The sequence below is a fragment of the Vicugna pacos genome, chromosome 10 (genome assembly GCF_048564905.1).
Source record: "Vicugna pacos chromosome 10, VicPac4, whole genome shotgun sequence".
NCBI lineage: Eukaryota > Metazoa > Chordata > Mammalia > Artiodactyla > Camelidae > Vicugna > Vicugna pacos.
The window spans coordinates 65,304,885-65,329,506 of record NC_132996.1 but is presented as its reverse complement, the minus strand read 5'-3'; the positions used below and the strand labels follow the sequence as shown (position 1 = coordinate 65,329,506).

Sequence of the window (24,622 nt, the reverse complement as noted above, 5' to 3'; positions counted from 1 at the left end):
CGCCCAGAGGTCATGATTAGTGTCTGCAGGTGGATGTTGATGGAAGAGCCCAGAGAGACAGCAGCCTGGTGTCTCTGTCTTATGACTTTCCCTGGCCACTCCCTCCTTCACCAGTTCTATTCCATCCTGCAAATAAATATCTCTCTGGGTGCAGTCTTGAGCGGGGCTGACCCCACTGGGTCCAGCAAATTTAGCGGGTCCCCAAGAACAGTGCTAGATGCCACACCACCACCTAGTGGCCTCTTGTCATAGGTCTCTGGGGCTTTCTCACTATAGAGAGTGACTTTCCCAGGGACTACAGTGACCTGATAATTTATCATCCATACGAGCGCTTTTGTCCAGCTGGGACACCAGGACAATATGTACAAACAAATCTGTGCCAAGGACATATGGTCACTCTATCTTAGTGCCTGCTGGGTACTCAGTGTGCATTTCGCAATGTGCTGTCACATGACAGAGGTGGGTACGAGGAAGTGATGCTCTCCTGAATGTCTGTTAATAGATCCGTAGTCCTCTTTCTCCTCCAGGGTGAGACATCTGGCTCATGCTATTTCACAGTCTTAGATCCTCTGAAATCAGTGAACCACTATTTACTAAAAGGAGGTCTTGGGTTTTCTAGAACCTTCTAAATACATAAACACATATGTAATGCATGTATTAACATGTAAAGTCCTTATCACACCCCTGTGAGGTGGGAACTATCATTATCCCATGTTATAGATGTGGAGATGTTTCCAGGGAAATTGAGGCATGTCAGCCAAGAGGGAACATGTGCTTCCAAGAAGATTTCTAAGGCTATCCTTACTCCTGGGCACATGTATGGTTTCACATGTTTCTTATGAGGGGGAGGTAATTATGTTTCTTCATTGCTTTCCACTTGGAGGAGGTACTGGGGATTGAACCCCTGACCTCTTGGGTGCTGAGCATGCGCTCTACCACTTGAACTATACCCTAGCCCCCGATTTCACATGTTTCCAACGGCTTGAGAGTTTAGCCTTTATTTTGCTTTAAAGGCTCTTATCAATGGTCTAACTTTGAAGGTAGCTTGAAGACTCTCCCTGAGCCCCCCAGATTTGGAAAATTGGTAAAGATGCTGGTGAATGAATCTTCTGAGGAAGGGCTTCCTGCTGCCCCGTCTCCACCCACTACCCATTTGCAAGTCTTTCCGTCCTTTGGTGTGGGCGGAAGGAGACAGTTCTGTAAGTGTATTTGCGTTCAGGTTGCTTTCCACCCACACGCTTGCCGTCCTGGGACGTTTTTCTCCCTGAGAGTTGCCTGGGTTCCCTGGGTAGGGATGGGGTGGATATATCATAATTATCCTACTCGGGTTCGTGAAAATATTTTTATTTAGTGCTTCTCACTTAGCAGCGGGGCCTTCGGGAACAAATCTGAGTCATTAAGTGAGGAGAGGCGGGTACTCCTGCCTGCTGGTCTGTCTCACCATCGCATGTGGGCCTGACATACTCAGGGTCCCCAGACACGAGCACACAGACAAGATATACAACTTCAGTCACTAGATCCAGACAGATGTGACCCAAGCTGAATGTCAACCATTTATTGATAACAAAGCAACAATGCTGGGCAAGTTTCCTAGACACCGAGACCAAGCCCCTGTCCCCATGCTGGGTGTGTGTGTGTGTGTGTGTGTTTGTGTAGGGGGGTGGGATAGTGATCTACAGAGCTAAGTGTGACGAAGGGAGGGTGGATCCTGCAGAGACAGGAGTCTGGGAGGCAGCAGAGCCTTGGAGCAGCCAGAGCTGGGCAAGAGTCCTTAGACACCACGTTGAGCTCAGCTCTCAGGACCAGCAGGGGCCCTGGGCTCAGGCGGTGGCCGGGGGCTGCTGCAGCTGCAGTGGGCTTTCAGGATGGGCGGCTGTAGTCATGGGTGCGTCCTCAGCTGGGTTCAGGTACTGGAGTCGGAGATGGAGGAAGAGACAGGCTACCTGCCTTCTGTTCTCCCAGAAGCCCAAGCAATCCCATGATCCTTTTGGACCTTCCATCCTGCTTCCCTGGGACCTGGGTCCCCCCCACTGCCCCACCTCAGCAGAGCAGGCAGTGGTGGCCTGATCCCCTGGGGCAGCATGCTCCCGCAACCATGGCATTCCCCGGGGAGAAGCTTGCCTAAGGATGATGCTTGGATTCTGGGCTGGCTGTGACCTCAGCTGGGTCACCTTGATTCTCTGAGCCTCACTTCCCTCACCTGTGATGTGGGGGGAGGGGGGTCACAATAACTTCCTTACCCACCGCAGGCCTCTGGCCAAGGCGAGCTGTTGTAATGATCCTCTACAGCACACGCTAGGCTGCAGGCTTCAGCTGGGACCCAGGGGTGTCACTTCTGCTCTTCTCTCTGTGGCATCTGTGGCCTCCACCTGAGTCTGGCCTCACCAACATGGGCACCAGGCTTTAGGCTTTTGTCATCATCTTCTTCCCAAACCCCTTCCCCTGTTCTCACGGGGTCTTCAGTGCAAGCAGCAGCCCCCAGTGTAGATCCAATGGGGCTCACCATGGCCACTGCACACTGGGTGCGGGAGGACAGGCTCCTGTCCCCTGCCCCCCCCCCCCCCGCTCTGCTGTCTCTCCTCCCTTTGCCGACCCCATCCAGGACCTGGGGACAGAGCGAGGGTGCACCTGTCCTGTTCCGCTGGGACTTCACTGACCCACTCACCAGCCAGGTGTAGCAGAAGGTGGCCTGGGAGCCCAGGAGGTGCACAAGGAAGCAATGCCCAGCTCCAGGGTGGAGGAGAGCAGCAGCAGCGCCGAGAGACTCTTCTGGGGCACCTGGAAAGCCAGCGGTGGGGAGCCCAGTCTGCACCCCTGCTCAGTGTGGGAGGGACCACCCGGGGCCTGGGAACCAGTCAGCAGTTTTGACCAGGAAAGCAGGCATCACACACCACGTGCTGGGCTGAAAACTGGTACCCAGATGGATAAGGGAAGAGGAGATTTCAAGGAAAGGGTGTCATCAGTCATCCCCTGTGCACCTGCTATGGGCTCATTTAAATCCCAATCATTAGGTACCTACTCCTCTGAACCCATTTCACAGAGGATGAAACTGAGGTTCAGAAGAATTAAGGGAGTTGTCCAAAGCCACACAACTTGGGAAGATGAATCTAGGGTTCAGACACAGCTGTCCTGGTCCAAATCCCATGTGGTCAGCCACTCAGCCAGCCTGACTCCCCACAGCAACCAGTTCAGAAAGATCGAGTAAGAAAATTCATGGAAGAATGTCTAGTGCATTCAGCAGTAGGTCATGGTGGGCCCCGTGGGAGAGCTGGGCTGTGGCTGGGGATGGAGAGGTGGAGACGGGAAGAGAGTCCTGGCTGTGAGAGGGGAGAGAGAGAGGACCACAGTCAGAGAAAGCTGCAAGGTCGGTCTCACACTTGAACCTATGGAGCCCGAGGGGAGGGACGGAGAAGAGAGCCTGGGAGGGTGGGAACAGTGACGAGGCTCACGGGGAGCCAGGAGGTGCACCTTGTCCACTACTGGTGAGGAAACACGGGTGTGGCTGTGATGATTCAGCGATGTTTGAGATCACGGGCAGGAATGCGAGTCTCGGGGTTGTCTAAGGACCCCAGGCTATGGGGGAAGGTCTGGGGTCATAGGCAGTGGGACTGCTGAGGGTTCAGGGCAGGGCAGCCATGGACAGTGTGTTTCCCACTCCTGTACCTGCCTGGGGTTCCAGACCTACTGTAAAGAGCAGGTCGGCCCCCAGCCCAGTCCTTCCCCAGGACTAAGCAGATGGACCTCCTCCCCACAGCGTTCCCACTCCTAGTCTTGCCATGTCGGGGGGCCACGGTAGTGACCCCATGATGTACAGATAGTAGTTGACGTCCCATGGATCTGACCTGGACCCCAGTCAGGAAAGATGAGGCTCACGATGAAGCCCAGTGACCGTTGTCTTCAGAGTCTTCCGGACTTGCCCTGTGTCCTGGGGTCGGGGCAAGGGGCGGGAGCTTCTCACTTCATGCAAGCGTTCTTTGTACTCTTCAAGGCAGGGTAAGAGCCTGAGCAGACAGACCTGGGGTCGAGTTCTGGCTGAAGGATTCTGTGACCTTGAGCAATTGATAAAGCAATTCAATCTTATTCCCCAGCTCCCGCTTTGGTAAATGGGGGAGAAGACGGCATCTCTGGGAGTTGTTTCCGGGATTAAATGGTGCATAGATGGGCAGGTGCTGGTTCTCCGGCCCCTTTAACTTCTCTGCCTTTTGGGCAGCACTCACCTGGGCATACCCACTGCTGGCAGCCAGCTCCATCAGCAGGACGCACATCCCGAGGCCGCCACACAGCGAGCTGACCAGGCTCATCTGCCAAGGGGACCAGAGCACCCACCACTACCCAGCCAGCAGGGGAGGGTGCTGGCCACACGTGTCACGAGTCACGGGTATCCTGCACAGGTTTCTGACCCGGGAAGAACCACAGACCTGCTCTGGAGGTGAGAAAGACAAGTCTGCTCCGGCTGCCGGATCCCATGGGCCATGGATGCTAAGGGCGGCTGTTCGTCCAGGTAAACCAGGTCGGCCTGAACAGCCAGCAGATGGCCCCGAGGCCAGGGTACAGGTGTACCTGGGGTCACTTCATCACCCTGTGCCCACACAGACCCACGAGTCAGTCCTCACAACCCACCAGAGCTGGCATCAGTGTAAGAGCTGTTTGCCATCTGTCGTAGGTTGAGTTGTGTTTTCCCCAAAGACATGCTGAAGTCCTAACCCCTGGTACCTGTGAATAGGACCTATTTGGAAGTCAGGTCTTTGCAGATGTAATCAGGTTAAGATGAGGTCCCAGTGGATGGGGGGGGTGGTCCTTAATCTAGTAGGACTAGTGTCCGCATCAGAAAGGAAGAGACACAGGGAAAGCCCCATGTGGTCATCAGTGTGGAGGTGGGAGTGGCGTGGCTATGAGCTGGCAGCCACAGGGCGCTTGGAAGAGGCAAGGACGGATTCTTTCCCCAAGGATTCTTGGACCCAGAGGGAAGCTGTCCCCTGACTCCAGAGTGGCCTCACCCTGGGTTCAATCAGATGCCCTCCGAGACATGGTGGCTGCCCCAGCCTTTTTTGTTATTTTTCTGAGCTGGGGGCCACGTGGGGAACACCCTGTGGATCTGTCTTGCCTCCCTGCTGCTCTAACTTTCCAGCTGGAACATATCCTTGGCCCTATAAATCCTGGCGACTCCGTGGCTGCTGGACTTGGTGGTGGCTGTTTCATGTCTACCTGGGAAAGACGAGGGTCTGTGGGGATGGAGCGGTCCACTCACTCCTAAGGTGGTTGGATGTCTCTGGAAGAATAGCTCCTTCCTGCTGGGGTGGGCGTGCTCCAGGGTCTCGGGCTGTGGGAATGGCTCCTCTGGGCTTGGCCAGGGCACCCCCGGGGTTTCGGGGGGAGGCACCATCACTGGCTGCTGTTCCTGGATTAGCATCACTGATGAGCAGGCTTCCGAGGGTAGCTGGGCTGTGGGCTGGGCTGCCTCAGGCTTGCTGGAGGGAGTCAGAGCCAGGGTCTCGGCTTCTGCCGTCTCAGACACCCTCTCTGCGGAATGCCTGAGGCACACATGTACGGGATCCAAGAATGAAGAGGAGCATTCCCAGGCAGATCCCCACTTCCTGGGTCTCAGTTTCCCCATCTGAAAGGTAAGGCTTCATTACTAGGAGAGCTGGTTGGTTAAACATGGCGTGTGTGCTTGCACAATTTCTAACAGTTAAAAGCAAAGGACAGGAGGTTCACAGAGAGTCACACCAAAGAATCTTAAGTACAGGGCTGAGTGGAAAAAAAAAATAGCCAGAAACAGGATGAGACGTCACAATACCATGTATATAAATTAAATACTTGCTCAAGAAACAATTCACAAACAAAACACACTAAGTCACACTGAAGTTGCTGCCTGGGGCTGGGTAGGAGAGCCGGTTAAAGGAAATGAATGGAACAGAGGCAGGAAAGAGGTTTGGATTGGGGGACAACTGCCCCTAGGCTCATGCTTACAACAAGTGTTTATCATTTGATAGGCCCCATTTCACCCACAGGAAAACTGAGGACCAGAGAGGTTAAGTAACTTGCCTGGATCACACAGTGCAGCGGGGACTTCAACCCAGGACAGCTGGCTACAAACTTGGATTTTCCTACTTTAGGACACCTCTTCCAGTCTCTCCTTTCATCATCCTGCTCTGCCAGGCTACTTAATAACACCAACCCTGCAGGCTACACCTGTCTATACAGCCTGTTACCACTTACCTAGTGTCCTCAGGTACATCCTTGCTTAATTACGAAATATCCCTTGAGGTGGTTAGGGCCTGGAGCATCCGCCTCTAATTTATTCAGGTCAGACAGATATAAATCAGTGGGTCTACATTTGAACCCACACCTTCTGACCCTCATATCCAGCGTTCAGTTCACTACCTCATGCTGCCTGAGCAACAGTGGGGGACATTAAAAAAAAATCCAACCAAACTCCAAACCTCAAATTACAAGGAACTCGAGAACAGAGAGCTGGGAGAACCCCGGGGTCTGAGGCCTGGGCTCTGAGCCTTCCTGGACTGCCTGCCCTCCACTGGGAAGCTGGGCACCTTCTCACCTCTGCCAGCATCGCTCCTCCTCCACCCAGCCTGCAGCCTCTCAATGCCCCCAGCACATCTCAGCGGTATCTGCAGTCTCAACCCGTGCCCTTGTCTCCTTTCCCCACCTGGTGAATTTCCCCCTTCTTGCTTGATCATAAGAATCAGCTGGGGGCTTGCTAAATACAACCCCTTGAGCCTCACTCCTGGTCTTCTGAATCAGACCCTCCCGAAAAGGGGCCTGGGAGTCTCTGCCTCGAAAGCACCCTCAGGTGATCCTTCTCACCAGGCTAGTTTGCAGAACGCCAGCCCATTCACTCCTCTGGTCCTTCAGCCCCTGCTCCGTTTTGGTGATGCGTATGAGGTCTCCTGGTTGTGAGCCCTCTGCACCAATGTCTCAACTCCTACATCTGAGCAGGTCAGTTGACCTCTCTCAGCCTGTTTCCTCCTCTCAAAAATGGGGGAAATATCTATCCCAGGGGATGCAACGTGCAAAGTGCCTGGCACAATTCCTGGCAAGTGGAGGGGACTGCATACATGTTAGCATCTTCTTTCCTGCCAGCTGTGCAAGCCAGTTGCAGGAACCATGGACAAGGCCCTCCTGAGGCTTGAAACTGTACTCACCCCTTGGGTCCTGTAGCCCTGTTTCAAATGGTCTCTGTTCCCAGATGCCCACCTTTCCTCTGCAGAGATGTCAGTGTCCTCTATAAAAGCCTGTGAGTTTCTTTATGTAAATGGGTGTCTGCCCATCACTTGCCAGCCTTGTGTCTACCCAGGGCTACACCTGGACCTAGGCAGGTGATGGTCAGGGAAGCATCCCAACTCCTCTGCGAGCTGAAGGCATCCCCCAGGTTCACCGTCTCTCCAAGCCCATTGCAAACACCCTTCAAAGGTCGGCCCTGTTTCCACTTCCCTCATGTGTGCTGCCACCTCAACTTGGAAGATTCTGGAAGGGGTAGTTCCCTAAAATTTCCCCACCACCTCTGTGAGCCATGTAGGAGGGCACAGGAACCATCAGGACAGCTGGCAGGTGGTGCTATTGTCAGCATGGAGGCCAAGTGTGAGAGCTAGCAGAAGGGACTGGAACATCTCACAAGTTCAGTCGGAGCTGGCCCGAGATAGTAGGAGGAGCACTGTTGGGAGAGGGAGGAGACCTGGCTTCCTCTACTAAAGGCAGTGACTTGCTGTGTGACTTTGGCAAGACCTTTCCCTTTTGGACCTCAGTTTCCACATCTGTAAAATGGAGACACTGGACCGGATCATGAGCCCCCAAGGCTACTTCCAATTGTAACATTTTTAGTCTTATGGTTGGGATCAGGGATACATTTCTGTTGTAATGATTTGTTATTGACACGGAAAAAGAATGTATCCATTGTCCAAGTGCGTGTGACTTCCATGCCTCATATTTCTGAGGTCCTGCCTAGACTTGGCCAATATTTCCATGGGATCCAAGTGTCATAAACTGAATGTCCCTCCCAAGTTCATATGCTGAGTCCTAACCCCTAGTGTGATGGTTTTAGGAGGCAGGACCTTTGGGAGGTGCTTGGATCATGAAGGCAGAGCCCTCATGAATGGGGTTATTACCCTTATGAAAGAGACCCCAGGGAGCTCCCTGCTTCTGCTGCCATGTGAGGACACAGGGAGAAGACAGTCATAGACCAGGAGGAGGGCCCGTCCAGACACTGAAATTTCCACTGCCTTGATCTTGAATGTCTTAGCCTCTGGAACTGTAAGAAATAGATGTTTGTAGTTTGAGCCACTCAGTCTATGGTGTTTTTGTTACAGCAGCCAGAACTAAGACACAGTTCTCAGCGAGACTCAAGGTCTCTCTTGAGTTAACCAGTGATTGTTCTGTATAAGAGCTGCACTGGGATTCCAATAAATATGCTCCCTTATGACCAGCAGTTTCACCTTTCTGCTGCTCAGCCTTCTCATCTGTATCATGAGTGGCATCCTCATGCCTGGCCCACTGCGGGTGCTGAATCAGTTCCTGCTGTCTCCCCTCTGCCCATCCAAGCTGCGGAGATGGGTCCAAGCCAGACCCCTGCCACATGGCTGCTCCTCAGACACACGCCGAGAGGAAGACAAAATCAGCAAATGTCACTTTGATTTCAATATATTTATCAAGGGCCAGGAGTACAAAGCTAGAGAAAAGCCCATTAGTCTTGCAGTCTAGCAGAGTTAACACGTAAGTGACAGAAAGTGACTAGATTCAGTTTAAAAAGGAAGAGATTGGCCAACCACAGGCATCTTCGTAGAAAAGGATTAGCCCTAAAAGGTGATCAGTAAATGGGATGGAGCCTTCAGGAGGGCCTCAGGGCAGGACAAGCCACCATGTGAGTGGATGTGTCCATGGCGGGGAAATGGACAAAGGTGAAGTATTCAGGGGACCCAAAGGGATGCAGACAAAGGTTCACAAAGAATAAGGAATTACTGGGATTCCCTTCCTGTGGCATCTCAGGAAGGAACACAGAGCAATAAGCCCCAGTGTCTGGTTCCCAAGAGCCTGTTGGATAAACAGTCATGGGTCTGAAGTCCAAGTCCTGGCTCTGCCACTAACATTCTGTGTGAGGCTGGGCCAGCTACTCCCTTCCCAGTAAGGTCAGAGTGGTGGGCTAGACTGACTGGTACCGTCAGGGGTTATGGCTGTGTGACGCTGTGACCTCTCTGGTCATTAGCGTGAAGTTGGAGAGTTCCTCATTTTATACATTTGAGACTGTCCTTCTTTTCTAGTATAAACACCTTGGGCTGTGCATTTCCTTCTAAGCACTGCTTTAGCTGCATCCCGCAGATTTTGATTTGCTGCATTTCATTTTCATTCAGTCTGTTAATCATATAGATGAGGAAACAGCACCCGCCCCCAGGCCGTGACAACCAGAAGTGCCTCCAGACGTTGCCAGTGAGAACTGTGGCTTTAGACCCATTACATGACAGCCGCTGGAGGCAGAGCCTGGGGGAGTCGGTAGGGTTTAAAGACTCCACAGGTGATTCTGGTCCAGGTCAGACCTCTGAGCCGCTCCCCATCCTCTGGGCACCGCCTCTCCCCCTGCCACCCCGGCTCTGCCCCGGGTTTCCCGCCAGCCACACCGACCCAGAACAGATCCCCAGGGGTGACCTTTAATCTTCAATCGCCTCAGGTTCGACTCTGCACGCTCACCCCTCGCCCCGCCCTGAGAAAAGCTAGCATCTAATAGCTAGGGGACCCCCACCACCTTCCCCACGAGCTGATGCCCCCGTGTGAGCCTTGATGGGAACAGAATGGGCGGCTCCTTCAGTGAGTAGGGTCCGTGTTACTGAACTTTTGGGTAATTTATGGCATCTTGAGGACCAGTCCCTCCGTGACTTTGACCCTACCTGGTTATCTTAGTCTGCTCGGGCTGCTGTAACAGAGCTCCCCAGCCAACATTGCTTCTCACGTGTCTGGATGCCGGACGTCCGAGATCAGGTACAGCATGGCGGGGTCCTGCAGGGGCCCCCTTCCTGGCCTGTAGCCCGCTGCCTTCTCGTTGTAGCTTCACGTGGTTGAGAGCAGAGAGAGAAGCAAGTTCTCTCGTCTCTTCTAAGGGCACTAATCCCACTGTGAGGACTCCACCCTCATGAATTAGTGACCCCCTACCAGACACCCCATCTCCCAGCATCATCACGTTGGGGATTAGGGTTTCAAATGTGAGTTTGGTGGGGGACCCAAACATTCAGACCCTCGCTGTGATTTATTACCTGACCCGCTGACTTTCGATGCTAACCTCTTTGTAAAGGAGGCTTCCTGTGTTTGGAGGCCAGTGCTGCCTCTTGCTTTCCTCCCTCCTGTGACTCAGTGCATGCTGTTCCCTCTGCCAGGACACCATTCCCCCTTGGAGGCTCAGCCAGGTCTCTCATCCTCCGGCAGCACTGCCCCGTGGGTCCTAGTTGCGCTATGCTAATTTGTCCTGTGCTTTTTTCCCAGAGGCAGCCGAAGAAGGGCTTTTTCACCTCAGTTTCAAGGAGGTGAAGGGGCTGGATTCTGCAGTCAATCAAATGAGGCTTGAGTCCAAGCTTCTGCCACCAAGGAGTTGTCTTACACATCGTCCTTAAGCTCTAGTATCTGTACCTGTAAAGCAGGGATAACTGCAGACCTTTCCTTGTGAGGTCCTGGAGGATGAAGAGATGATGCTGACAAATTGCTTAGTTGCTTCTGACATAAATGGACCAACAAAGGGAGGCAGCATTGCAGAGTGGTAGCGAGTTCAGGCTCTGGTATCTGAAGGAGTGTAATTCCTGGTTCTACCATGTTCTAGCACATTCTAGCTGTGTGACTCCAGGAAATTACACAACCTCTCTGTGCTTGAGTTTCCTCAATCATAAGCTCACTTTTGTGGGGACTTCTTACAAAGGTGGCTGGCGCCGCATAAGCACTCAGTCAAGGTTAGCTACTGGGGCGGAATAAAATTCGTTCATAGGCAGATGTTTACACTCTCCCCCTCCACACTTGCCAAAGATAATTCTGTAGTTGCCAGCCCTCTCTGACTCTTTCTGCATCTTCTTTGTGTCTGTGTGTCTGTGATAGGTTTATTTATTCATATCTTTGATGGAAACAAGTCTTTATTAAGTAACTTTAAACGTGATAGTTTTTGATTGCACCCATCTGTCTAGGATCCTGTCTCCAGGCATTCAGCCAAACACTCATCAAGGTGTTGCTGTAAGGATGTTTGTTTTGTAGATGTGACTGACTCCACAGTGAGCTGACCTTAGGTAAGGGAGATTTTCCTAGGTAATCTGGGTGGGTCTGATTCAATCAGACGAAAGGGTTGAAAAATGGAACCGAGATTTCCCTGATGAAGACGAAACTCCCTCCATGGATGGCAGCTCCAGCTCATGCCCGGGAGATCCAGCACGTCCTTCCTGACAGCTGGCCCAGCCCCACAATCACATTAGCAATTCCCTGCAACAAACCTCCGTGTGTATCTCCCACTGGTTCTGCTCCCCTGGTTGTCTAACCCTCGGCAGGCAAGTTGCTCCTGAATGAATGCAGGGCAGTGGGATACTGGGAAGGAGTGGGGAGGCGGCGAGGAAGTGATGGCGGCCATCTGGGGTGGACAGGAGGTGAGAGCGTGGGCTGAAGTCTGAGGTCTGGGAAGAGCTCAGCATGCATGGAAGACGCGGCAGGGCCCGGCCAGCTCGGACACCGTGCCTCGGTGTGCCCTCTCCCGGTCAGCGCTGGGCAGCCTTCAGGCCCCCGTTAGGACAACCTCCCGAGGAAAGGCCTGACTGATGCCCCCCTCCCTGCCCACCCTGTATTTCAGGTCAATTCTCCATCACATTCTCCATAACATCTCTCCATTTCCCTTCTAGCAATTAGGCATTTATTGGTGTGATCGTTCATTTACTGCCTGTCCCGCCCACCAGAGTCTAACCTCAAAGAGGCTGGGGAACATGTAGGGGTTTGCTCGTGGTTGTCCAACCCCAGACGTCACAGGAGGAACTCGGTCTTTTTGTGGAAGGAGGGCATGAATGAGTGCGATGCCTCCATCACTTGCCTTGAGGACCTGGGTGCAGGTGGGGAAGAAGGAAGGATGTGACTGAGAGTTCTCTTGGTGCTCCCGGTGGGGGTGAGTTTAGGGTTTGCAGGATCGTCCTACGGACAGGAGGAGACCATAGCTTTGGGGAGCCAGGACCTTCGGGTGGGGGATGGATGCAGAGAGCGGTGGGCCTCCTTCCTGCTGTCAGACTCCCAGGGAATGAGTTGGCCAAGGCTGGGGAGCACGTCATGGGTGGTGGGGTGACGGCAGCAGACCTGGGTTCTAGCCTCAATTCGGTCAAAGGCCTGCTGGGTAGCCTTCAATGAGCCCCTTCACCCATTGGGGCCTCAGTTTCTCCGTCTGTCACTTGAGGGCTTAAATGAGATAATCCACAGAGATTCTTCCAGGACAAAAGTTCTATGAGACCAGGAAGTAGAATTCCAGAGTTGAGGGCCAAAGTGAGGTTTTAATCTCAACCTCAGAGTATAAACCTACTTCCTTTTGGTAAACAGGGTGGAGTGCGGGGCCCTCCTTGCCTTGTTTCCCAGACTTCAATCATCCAAGCTCTACCTTCACGAGTTTTATATCTTTATATGTGTCTTGTACCATTATCTGTTCAATGGGTTTCTTTAAATGGACTTTAAAAAGAATTCAATGATTTTTAGTAGATGCACAGAGTTGCAACCAATCACTACAATTCTAGAGTGTTTTCATCACCCCCTCAAAGAGACCCCACGCCAGTCATTGCTTTGTTTGGACTTACAGACGTGTACTAAAAAGAGCACTTTGTATCAGTACCATCACTGTGAATCCAGGGTCACTTGTAGTGAGGAGAAGGCAGCCACAGAAGTCAACCCAAAGAAAGCAAACCAGCATTGTTAGATTCTGTCTCAACGCCATTGCCTGCTGTGTGTTAGGACTGCTGTCTCATGGGAAGAAGAGAGATTAGCAGATTAGTCCCAAACTGAGACTTTCTCCTTAGAGAAATCCAAGAGATGGAAGGAGACTGAAAAGGAAGTGAAGGGCCGCCACGAAGACACAAGTAGACATTCCGCAAGACAGCTGCTCTTTTCAAAGAGTCTGTGTTGTGAAAATAAGATGACAGGATTATTCCAGATTAAAAGACAATAATATGATGTAACAATCAAATATCGATTTGATTGTTTGACTATGAAAATCAATTGGATCTGGGTTAAAAGTAAAAGATAATAAAGGACATTTTGGTCCTGTGGGGGAATTTGAGTATGGCAGGGTATTAGTATTATGGAATTCTCTTTTTTTTTTATTTTATTGAAATATAGTCCGTTACAATGTTGTGTCCCTTTCTGGTGTACAGCATCACGTTTCAGTCATATAGATACATACATATATTCCTTTCCATATTCTTTTTCATTATAGGTTCCTATGAGGTATTGAATATAGTTCCCTGTGCTCTAGAGAAGAAACTTGTTGTTTGTTTATTTTACATGTACTAGTTAATATTTGCAAATCTCGTACTCCCAATTTATCTGGTCCTACCAGCTTTGGAAATCTTTTTAATGTTCTTAGTGTGACAGTGATAGTGTGATCATGCAGGATGTTCATATTCTCAGGAAAAAATGCAGGGGGAAGAATTTGGGGGTGAAGGGTCATGATGTCTGCAACCTACTTTCAAATGGTTCAACAAAGAAGTAGCTATATAGATGTCTGTGTGTATGTGTGCATGTGTGTATGTGTGTGTATATGTGTGTGTGTGTATTTATATGTGTGCATGTGTGTATGTGTGTGTATATGTGTGTATGTGTATGTGTGTGTATGTGTGTGTGTGTGTGTGTGAGGAGTATAGACAGGGATGGAGAAAGAGAAAGCAAATATACAAAATGCAAAAACACTTGTTTAGTCATTGTAACCCTCCTGTATTAGGTTTAGTTTAAGGACTAAATATATTTCGAAATGGTGACAAAAACTTACCTACAGCAACAGCAGTGGTCAGAAACTACTTTCAGTTTTGAACCCGGGGTCAGAAGTCCTGCATCCCGTGGGCTGAAGGTGTCAGCTGGCTAGCGGTGAAGCCCCTCCCCAGGGTGTGGTGTCCAGCAGCCCAGAGGGACTGGGCGGTGGCCAACTCACCTGAGGGCCACTCAGCCGCAGGACCTTCCCCCAGCCCTCCCCAGTGGCCACGACACCATGCCCTTTGAGAGGGAGTGTTGTTTTGACATGTCTTTTATTGATTGATTATTTTAGAAAACATAAATCAAAAAAGTGTCCTACTTTGACCCAAGCAGACCACCACTCTAGTACAACATCTCATTTTCCAAATAAGGAAACTGAAGCCCAGCAGAGGAAGGGGCGGAGTCAGATCGCAGTGCAAGTTACTGCACGGCTGGAATCTACACTGGCTCTCCAGACAGCCACGCGGCCCATCACACCCTGTTCTTTCACCTTTTCATCACGCCCTTCAGAGACCGTATTTGCCCCAAGCATTTGCATGGCTCTTGGCTCTCTCTGATGCTTCTGCAAAGCGCAGTGACTTCTACTTACACTCTGTTCTAAAGTCAGCTGCAACTCACAGAAGCAGTAGATCAGCAGTGAAGCAAAAAGGCAGGCCAGTGACCCAAACCAGAGGTGACAGCCAGCAGTGGCCACGAGGGAGGCGGCAAAGCAGATAGGACAATTCAGAGAATCTCAGATTCTGGGAATATTTGGTGCAAGGGCAGGTGACCCTGGGGGCATCACTGCACACAGGGATTTTACAGAACTGTGCAGAGGACTCCATCCCAGACAACCAAGGACCTGGGCTCCCTGGGAAGTGGCCCGTCGGGGAGGACAGGGCTCCCATGAGCTGCGAGGGCTGACTTGGCTGTGTAGACTGGTGTGCTAGCGTCTCATGTGTGCCAGTCTCGTCTGAAGAGCAAAAGTGCACCTCCCAGTGGCCGTACTCTAGCTGGGTTAGGGTGCCAGTTTGGAGCCAGATTGTCTGCATCCAAATCCCAGCTCGGCCACTTACTAGCTGTGTGCCTTTGGGCAACTTGCTTAACTTCTCTGAGCCTGCATGAAATGGGGATGGTAACAGAACCTACATCCCAGACTGATAGGAGGATTAAATGATATCTGCCTTGGTCCAGAGCCAGTAACTCAGTAAAGATTCAAAAAGCGAGCTCTGCAAATCCCTGGGGGAAGAGAGTCTGGGCAAAGGAAGGGCGCGGGGATGGCTCCAAGGCGGGGGTGTGCCAGGGGTGTCTGTGTAACCTCGAGGAAGTCACGGTGGCTGACACAGAGTGAACAAGAGGCAGAAAGTAGCTGGTTAGATCACAGAGGTGGCGTGGTAAGCTGGTTTTTTTTCATTTTTGTGGTTGGCTTCTTTTTATGGAAAGATACTGACTTCCTGTTTGTTGCTGATACAAAGTACCCCTCTAATATAATAGTATATGAGAAAAAAAATCAATTTAAGGAAACACAAAGGGAATATAGTACAGTCTGAAAATAAACAAAACTCGCAAAGACTGTCCTTGGATGACTGAAATTCGGGAAATGAGGAAGGTGTCTCTCTCCCCCATTCACTCAGCACAAGTGGGTGTTGAATTCTGAGGGTGAAGCTTCACTGGCAACCTCGGACATCATGGCCAGGATCCTGAACTTGACTCTGATCTCAGAACTTCCTGGCGGAAAGGCCTTGGACCACTTCATCCACCTGCCCCCTCACTGTATGGATGGAGACACTGAGACCCCAGGGGTCAGGGGGACACGCTGATGCTTTGGAGGGAGGAGCTGGTCACAGGTTCTGTTTGGCTCAGCGCCCCGGCTGCCCCCACTCCAAATCTAGGGATTCAGATGCACAAGTCTCCCCGGAGAGCTCTAGGTGGGTTGAGTCCAGGGAAGGTGGTGCCTCCCTGGGCTCAGAGGACCCTTCTCTGACTCCACACACAGCCCCACATGGACAGGCTCCCCATGCACCCACCACTGACTGGGGGAAGTGCCCAGGGAGTGAGGAAGGGGTGCTGGGGGCTGCCAGCCCAGGGGCCCACCCCCAAGGCTGGTTGGGTGGGCGGGCAGGACCTGGTCGTGCTCTGGTCCAGCCAGCCAGTGAGGTGTAGAGGTGTTACAGGGGGTGGGGGTCTGGGGGTCCCTCCTGTGCCTGAGGGCATGAGGACTGCCTCAGCCTCAACCACCAGCACAGGACGAAGGTTCTAGCAAAGGCCCCATTTGCTCCTTCTGGTAACTGCCCGTCGGAATCGGTCCAAATCTGCCCGGGAGAAGGGACCGCGGGGTGAGCTCAGACAGTGGGGGAGCCCAAGACCTCTTCACCTCTGCTCCTGCTCGTCCTGCGTGTCGCCTTGAGTCACGTCCTTGTATGATGGTGGGGGCGTCATTGGCGGCCCTCTGCACTCCAACGGTGTGCCAGGAACAAGGGACAGGTCATCCTTCTGCAAAGAGAGGCCACCATCCGCTGCTCACATACGTGGAGTGAGTGACTGTTGACAAAGCCCTTCCCACCGGCTTACTTGGAGTCTCAAGTCCCCGTGAAGATGGGGAAACTGAGGCTCAAGAGACAGAGGGACTTTCAGGAGGCCAGTGTGTGACTCTCTCCCCTTCCCTAATCCTGAGAAGGAAGAGGCCAGGTGGGAGACAGCAGACCCTGCCCTCGTTCTGGGCCTGGTGACCCTGCAGATCGCTCACCCTGTTGGCTTCCCCAGTGGGGCTGGGGCAGCGGATACACCAAGGTCCCTCTGGGTTAGAATTCATTTTAAGGGCAGGTCTAATGCCGCCGCATCCTCGTCCCTGGGTTAGCGATGGGGAGCTGCAGAGCCTGTCCCCAGCACTGGCTTCCAGATGCAGGAGGGCACAGAAGCCCTGGGGACCCGGCCACTTGCTGGTTGCATGACCGTCGGGAGCCACTTAACCCTTCTGAGCCTCATTCTTCCTCTTAGAAACAGGAAAGCTGAATCTGCTCTCAGGGTGGTCATGAGGTTGAAGAAGTTGTGGCCCCCAAAGACGTCTGTGTCCTCACCCCTGAACCTGTGACCGTGTTAGATTACCTGGCAGAGGGGAATCAAGTTTGCTAATCAGGTTAAGGTTGAGATGGGGCGATTGTCTTGAATTTTCCAGGTAGGAACCATGTAATTCCAAGGGTCTTTAATGGAGTAAGAGGGAGACAGGAAGGAGACAGAAGGGAGATGCTGGAGGATGCTGGGCCGCTGGCTTTGAAGGAACACAGGCCAGGGAATGCCGGCAGCCTCGAGAAGCTGGAAGAGGCAAGGAAACAGATTCTCCTTCCAGAAAGGAAGGCAGCCCTGCCCACACAGCTTGATTTTAGCCCACAGAGACCCATTTCAAACTGCTGACCTCAAAACTGTAAGATCGTTTTTGTGTCATTTGTGTCCTTTTATGCTGCTGAATTTGTGACAAGTTGTTACAGCAGTGGTAGGAAACTGATACAGCTGCCTGCAGCATTTAGCACAACGCCCTGCACACGGCGAGTGCCAGGAAGGAGGAAGAGTTGTTGTTAGCTCCTGCCGCCAGGTAGTGGGACCGTGGTCTCCCCATCCTTGAAAGAGGGGTTGGCCTCAGTGACACAAGGACCCTACCAGCTCTCTAACATCTCAGCAAGACTTCTGCCAGACAGCCAGGCAGACCAGGACAGCTAACTTGCTTCGTGTTAAGTCAAAATCAAGCGCAAAGTTGTATCAGCGTCACGTGAAAACTCAATAGACGGATGACACTAACGAGAGGACAGCCGCCGCGTTAAAGCTGCAGAGTTATGGGGAATTTAGAACCTACATTTTTTACGTTGTTCTCAAGTCAAGATTATAGTATGAACTTTTTTCCTTTAAAGAAATGAGCCTAGGAAATCACTTCTAGGGTGGGGAGAGACTAGCTTTTTTTTTTTAATTTCAAAACATATCTGACCCCAGGCTGCTGTTCTGCTCTCCCAAGTACATGGGGGCTTGGCCATGGGTTAGACCAGCCCCGGGCTGAGTCCTGGATTTCCTTATGGCTGTTTGACCTTGGAAAGTGACAAGACTTCTCTAAGCCTCAGTTTACTTATCTGTAGAATGGGAAAGTCAGTACCTACCTCAGAGGGTAGTTGAGAAGATTAAGTTAAATAAGTTCTGTTTCTCTAACCTGCTTAACAGAGAGGGCACCTGGTATCCCCGAAGGGCCCAGTCCCTGTGATCCCCCGTTGCTCACTCCCACTGCAGCCACACCCCACCACGTGCTGCAGCTCTGCCAGCCTTCCCTGGCCTGTCTCTGAGCTGCCACAGATGCTCTTCCCTGAGCTGCAGGTCCCTTCTCCCAGCCTACCTGCAGGTCCCATCCTGCCAGCCTCACGAATCTTCAGTATGAGATCTCCAGGGCTTTCAGAGCTGAGAGTGCAGTGGCTGGACGTTCTGAACACCCGTGGTGTTTTCTCTTTGGTAGCCCCACATTTTTCACCTTGGGCTGGCATTCTGTCCCCGGGCTTTGTCTCCCCTTCTCTGTGGCCCCACTTAGGAAATGCTTGGCATAGAGTCAGAGATGCATTCTTCATGTCCTTTCCATGCCCCCACCCCGCTCCCCTTTCTGCACCTCTTGTAGCCTCATTTCCCGTCTGCTGCAGGCTCTCACCTCTGCAGACAGGCGAGCATCCCTGTAGGCCATGACGGCTGTGAGCCCCGGCAGGAAGACCTCCAGGCAGGTGAGGCACAGTAGGCCCAGCTCCAGTCTCTGGATGTGGACCTGGGAGGGAGAGGCAGGTAAGGCATCGCTGGGTAGCTGCACCCATCACGGGGGCACTGGCAGGGGTCAGACCTGCCAGCAGAGGGGAGTGGGGCTTCGGATCTCAGGTGTGCAGGGGGAGGCAGGGCAGGGCTCTGCAGGGCTGGGACGGGGTCTGTCTCAGTCACGGCTCTATGCTCAGTGCCTGGTACCCACAGGTTCTCAGTGAGTAACACTGAGAGCTGGAGAATCTCCTGGGTCCCTGGTAGAAGAGCAGGTGGCCTTAAGCATCGTCTCTTCCAACCCCACTCACGTGGGGACATCGAGGCTCAGAGAGAAGGAGCATCTCTTAGAGCTGGGGGAGGGTGGGGGAGCTGGGCTGAGACCACAGCTAGGATGTCTCATAGGGCCACGAGCATTTGGGGAGGAAGTTTGTGTGTGTGTCCATGCACGTGTGTGTGCTCACACCTGCACATGCATGGAGGAGGGAAACAGAGGGTAGTGAACCACCGTGGTCAGAACCCTTGGATCTTGGCCCCAAGGCCGCAGGCACCCATGCGGAATGGCTGGTCTGCCTTCTGCTTCAGAGGCGGCTGTGGTCAAAGGAGCACTGAGCTTGGAGTCAGACCAGTCTGAGTCCTCATTGCACTCCTGCCTTGCTGTGTGGCCTTGGTCCACTAATTCAGCCTCTCTGGACCTCAGTGTTCACCCCCATAAAATGGGGATAACAAAGTGAACTCGGCCAGCTCTGTGAGGCTGCTGTGAGGCCGTCAGATCATGGGGTCACCAGGGCTATGATATTTAAAGAGCCTGGAACAGGGAATCAGCAGTCCCAGGTTGTGGTCCTCAAATTTGCTGCCAACTTGCTGCTCAGCCCCAGACAGTCCTCTCCCCCTCTCTGGGCCTCAGGTTTTCCGCCTATTAAAGTTGGACCCAGTGACTCAAGGCCCCATCCAGCTCCCTGATGCTGACCAGTGAGAAGGCCATCATCCCTTTTTGTACCTCTCCTCGGAGGGGATGGGCTGGGAACAGATCCACCAAGGGCCCTACTGCCCATGCCAGACCCCGTAAGAGGTTTTCTGAGAGCTAGAAACTTCCACTCAGCCAAGCCCAAGGCAACACGCTCCCGGGAGTCAGAGGACCCCCGGGGCTTGGATACGCACTATGTCACTGGGGTATGGTCTCCAGATGGGGAACTCAAATGGACTCTCCAGAAAGAGATCCTTGGCGATGACAAAGAGGCCAGCCAGCACGCAGAAGAAGCTGATGGTGTTTGTGCTCAGGCACACCGTCTGTAAGCAACAAGTGAAAGTAACAACCAGTGTCTGAAGGTTAGAGACAGGATCTAAGTTCTCCATCCAGGTCAGCAAGTAGCTCGCTCTGTGACCTCAGGAAAATGCTGCCCGTCTCTGGGCCTGAGGTTCCACACCCAAACATGGCTTTCTGAGCTAGCTGATCACCTAGGAGGCCACAACCGGCCCTCACCTCCTATGGGACTAGATTGGGGGAATCAAAGGGCCACCTCTGGATCCACAGGCTTTGTAATAAAGAAGGAGGTTCCCCTGCCGTCTCCCGTGCAAAGCTGTCCCCAACTATCCTGGCATCGTATGTGCCAGCTGATCAGGGTCTCAACGCCCAAATGGCCCCCTACCCTGCTCCTTCCCCTCAGGAGAGGGCAGAGCCATCCCTGAGGGTGCTCTGTCCTCACTCACCTCCTTCCCCACCCACCATGGCCCCTGAAACACCCTTGTTCATCACCATCTTGGGTCATGCATTATTCCACGAGCCTCTTGCCAAGTGCAAACCCCCATAACGGGGAAAGCATACAGACATAAGGCACCTCCTACCCCTTTTGCTAGAATGGACTTCTCCGCAATAAGAGTATCCTTTTACTCAGGTGTAGGAAAGGGGAGTCTCAGGGTTCTAAGAAGAGACCAGGTCTTTGCCAAGCATCTCGTGCCTCTGCTGGGTAAGTGGTACAACACCATCCTAATCTCAACATCCCCTGAGAGGGCGGGGGCAGCCACAGCCCGGCTCAGGCTGGGAGGGCATGAATGTGGACCCCACCAAGGCTTGGGGGCAGGGGGCGGACTGAGGCCATGACATAGGATTGCTGGGGATGGTCCCTCCATCTCCCCTCCACCTCCATCCTTCCAGGCTTGTGTGGGTGTCTGCTCTGTGCCTCCCTGGGCCACCCCGGGCTAGAAAGATGCTCAGACACCCGCTGTCCAAACTTAGTACATGAGAGAGACAGGAGACAGGGAAGTCCAAGGAGCTGTGGGGACACAGAAGCCAGCTATGGCAGATCAGGAAGACTGCCTGGAGGAGGAGAAGGTGTGTAAGCTGAGCCTGGAAGAATGATTGGGAGGAAGTCAAAACCAGGAGAGAATGCCCAGAGGGGAGAGGGCAAGGTGCTCGGGTAGGAGACAGCACAGCGCAGGGGAGAAATAGCTGTGTCAGGCCGACACCTACAGATGAAAAGTTGACGGACACCTGGCTGCAGCCCGGCTTGCAGGCCTTGTAGACTTGCTGATGTTAGAGGCAAGCCCAGGGCACAGCGGAGCTGAGGGGGGCTTGACAGGACAATCACCAGGCTTCTGTGTGAACAGGCTGTATGACACCTCCAGGTCAGACAGGACAGTGGCCACAGCTGGAGTGGAGGAAGGTCAGTGGGTGGAGAGAAAGGTGGGGAGTTGGGGGCGTGAGGGCAGACCTCCAGGATGGGGGACCTTTCTGTTAGGACACCCTCTGCTGTCCATGAGGCTTGTGCCCGCTCCTAGCAAATCCTGACCGGCCTCCTGAATCCCCAGCGTACGATGCTCTTTGCAACATTACCCCAGCCTCTGGACAGAAGGGAACGGTCTTGACGCTCGGACTTACCAGATAGTTTTTCCGAAACATGTCCCTCGTTATCGCCAAGATCCCTGAAATGAGGAACTGCGGGCCAGATTTGAAACAGTCATAAGAGAGAAGCTGGAGTTCCCTGAAACCCACAAATTCCCTTCCTGCTAATCTCCAAAAATACCGGCCTCTGGCAGCTGGTGGGGCAGAGAACATCATCCCTCCGACTAAGGGAGCTGACCCTGCCCGCACACGGCCCGTCCCCGGCCCCACTCCAGCTAGGCTGGTCTTCCTTTTGCGCACAGACCTCCGCTTCTGGGCTCGGGCTGTGTCCTGCGCTCAGAAAGCCCTCCTGGCCTCTCCTGCATCCCCGGTTTACCAGCCCAAAGCATCCTGGGATCACCTGCACTGTCCCTTCCACTCTGACCCTCACCCCTCTCCATCCTGCGGTTGGGAGGATACTAGCTCTTGGTTCTTGGGTCCCTGGTGTTTTTCTGCAATTATTCTTTCAACTGAGTGCTGAGCGCCTACTATGCACTTGTTACTGGAAGCACAGGGATGGATAGGTGCCCGTGCGGAGACAGTTCCCACACTATGCTCTGAAAGCTTGGAGCAGGGGCAGTGGGGGCCGAGGGCCGAAGTGATGGCAGGGTCGGGACAGCTGCCTGAGAGGATGCTGAGGAGCTGGGACTTGCCGTGTAAGCAGGGCTCCACCTGGACCAGGATGGGGAAGATGCCCTGGGGAGCCTTCAGGAAAGGTGTTCACACTGGTGTCCTCTTATCTCTCATCCTGGCTGAGGATGAGAGAGGACAGGAGCCAGGCCTTACACCCTTGCGCCCTGCAGACTGTCCCCAACAGAGTCTTCAGGAGTCAGGGGTGGGTGGCTGGATCCAAAGGCAGCCTGGCTGCCCAGAAGTCTGAGGAAGGTGCAATCCCCCAGGCTCACCCTCACCCTCCTCTCTCCTGGGCACACATGCTAAATTAGGGGCGCTCTCCTGGGCTGTAGGCCTGAAGGGGCCCCTGGAAAGGAGCTGCTTCTTCCAGTGTCACTGAGAGAGCAGAGCTAGAGCCACAGACTGGAGAAAGGGGCTCCCTGCTCTGTCTCCCCTGTTTGCTCTCTCCGCCCCATCCTGCATCCGGTCCTAAATGCCAGGTCCTCCAGGATCGCCTGCTAACCCCCACAGCTGGCCCACGTTTTGGTGTCTACTCACAGAGGCAGCTCCCCAGAACGGATACCAACACTTCAGCACCACCAGGTGAAGGCTCTGGACTGTAGCAGCCAGGTAAGCCCCAAGGATCAAGTACAGCAGAGCGACGGCAACGTGGCAGGCCTGGGCAGGAGAGGGGCAGGGGGCAGGGCGCTGCCATCAGGGGACTGGCCCTAAAGGAGGTCGCTAGGGTCCTGGAGCAGCTGGCTGAACCAAGTCCACTTCCCACCTTCTAAGGGATCCTGGCAGGTCTGCAAGGAAGGACCACTTCTCCGAAGGCAGGTGGGAATCCCGTGCCTGTGGCCACGCCAGTGCCCAGGGGGTCGGGGGGAGGGGGAGGAGAAGGGAAGGGAGGAAACTTGTAGCCCATACGAGCCGCGGTTGCTATAGGTGTAGACAGCCTCTCCCATCCCTCAACAGCTTTGTAAGTTTTAGGATTGGTGTTAAACAGGGAAGCTGGGGGCTCTTTCACTCTCCTCCATCCTCAGGGCTCCTCCCCGTGTGCCCCCTCCTCCCTTTCCCCTCCCCAACCCCTGCGCCTCAGGAAATGGACACTCACGCCCAGCTCCTTGAGAAGGCGGCTCGTCTTCCTGGGCTTCTCCAGGTGCCAGTCCGGAGGCAGGAGGCTGGGCTGGGTCACCTTCCGGGGTGGACCTGTCAGGCCAGGCCAGGTGGGGCTGAGGGCCTGCCTCGGCGGGAGCCTCCCAGACGTGGGAGTAACTGCGGCGACTCCACTGGGTTTGGCTACCATGACTTGGGCCAAGCACCCTGCAGCGGGCCAGGTCAGAACTGTCGTATCTCGGGCTTGTGCCTGGGTGAGACCTCCGCCCTCTGGGCCAGGGCCTCCTAGAACAGTGGCTGGACAGTGTGGCGACCCCTGAGCTTGATGTGACCTGGAGTAACCTGTGTCTGGGGATGGGGACAAACGGCCTCACAGCCTCTGTGGGGCTGCAGGGATGTGGCTCTTTATGCAGGGCAGAAAAAGGAGGACTGGGCAAACTTCCCAAGTGCTGCAAGACAGATCGCACCCAAGTTGAAGTCTGGCAAGAGCCTGGGGGTGCAGGAGGCCTGGGCAGGTGAGGGGAACTTCGTAACCAGTCACCATCCACTGGTCCACGATGAAACCGAAAGAAGGCAGGTGGGAATCAAATAATCATCCTACCAACTGTGGCAATGGTGGTGGCTCCTGGGTTTGGGACTATGGGGAAGAGAAGGGAAGGAAACTTCTGCTGAGGACTTACCACGAGCCAACACTGAGCCAACACACCTAAGTCAACGTTCACAAGTGTTTTCTCTGTTACAGGCACCGGGATAAGCATTTTACATGCACGATCTGATTTTATCCTCATCACAACCCTATGAGGTAAATTCTGCCCCTGCTCTCATTTTGCAGATGAGGCTCAGAGAGGTTAAGCCACCTGCCCAAAGTCACACAGCCAGTGAAATGCCTGGGCTGGGACTCAAAACTTGGTAGATTGGCTCCAGAGCTTATGGACTTCAGTCTTTCATGCCCTGTTGCCTCAGTGAATAAAAATAAAAGTTCTGGAGGTTTTAACAGGCATGAGAAAGGGGTTGGGAAATCTTTGCAGGAGGCTGAAAGCTCCACTTGGCGAGGGGCCGGATCACGATGTTGTCTGTTGGTGCGGGGCCCATCAAGACTTGGGAGCTGCCCAGTGCCTTGGCGAGAAAAGCTGAAGTCTTTCTCGGGAGAATGGGGTTGGGGAATCTGGGATTGGGCTATTTTTATTCTTTCTAGTAAAAAGAAACGGGGGTCACATCCATCTTGATTTTTAATTCTGACCGTGTGGGTCAGGAGGTCCTATCTGAACACCCATAATTTGCAGTTTTCCTGCTGTGGAGGCA

At 53.4% G+C, this 24,622-nt stretch overlaps 1 protein-coding gene across 1 annotated transcript; it reads right to left on the bottom strand.

The window, feature by feature from the left end:
* Positions 1 to 1,820: 1,820 nt before the first annotated feature.
* On the bottom strand, positions 1,821 to 23,510 carry MS4A10 (membrane spanning 4-domains A10). The gene is made up of 9 exons (XM_072970731.1): positions 23,319 to 23,510; positions 22,763 to 22,882; positions 21,590 to 21,646; positions 19,873 to 20,001; positions 18,620 to 18,730; positions 16,319 to 16,437; positions 14,953 to 15,061; positions 4,218 to 4,301; positions 1,821 to 1,910 (listed from the first exon to the last, which is right to left on the bottom strand). The coding sequence occupies exons 1-9, from the start codon at positions 23,508 to 23,510 to the stop codon at positions 1,821 to 1,823; spliced, it is 1,011 nt and encodes a 336-aa protein (XP_072826832.1).
* Positions 23,511 to 24,622: the final 1,112 nt, after the last annotated feature.

Excerpts from the sequence above, each read along its gene's own strand:
- MS4A10 (XM_072970731.1), bottom strand. The coding sequence starts at position 23,510 with ATGGTAGCCAAACCCAGTGGAGTCGCCGCAGTTACTCCCACGTCTGGG. Across the intron at positions 22,883-23,318 it reads GCCTTCTCAAGGAGCTGGGC|GCCTGCCACGTTGCCGTCGC; the intron begins GTGAGTGTCCAT and ends TCTCCTGCCCAG. Across the intron at positions 21,647-22,762 it reads CGTTCTGGGGAGCTGCCTCT|TTCCTCATTTCAGGGATCTT; the intron begins GTGAGTAGACAC and ends TCTGGCCCGCAG.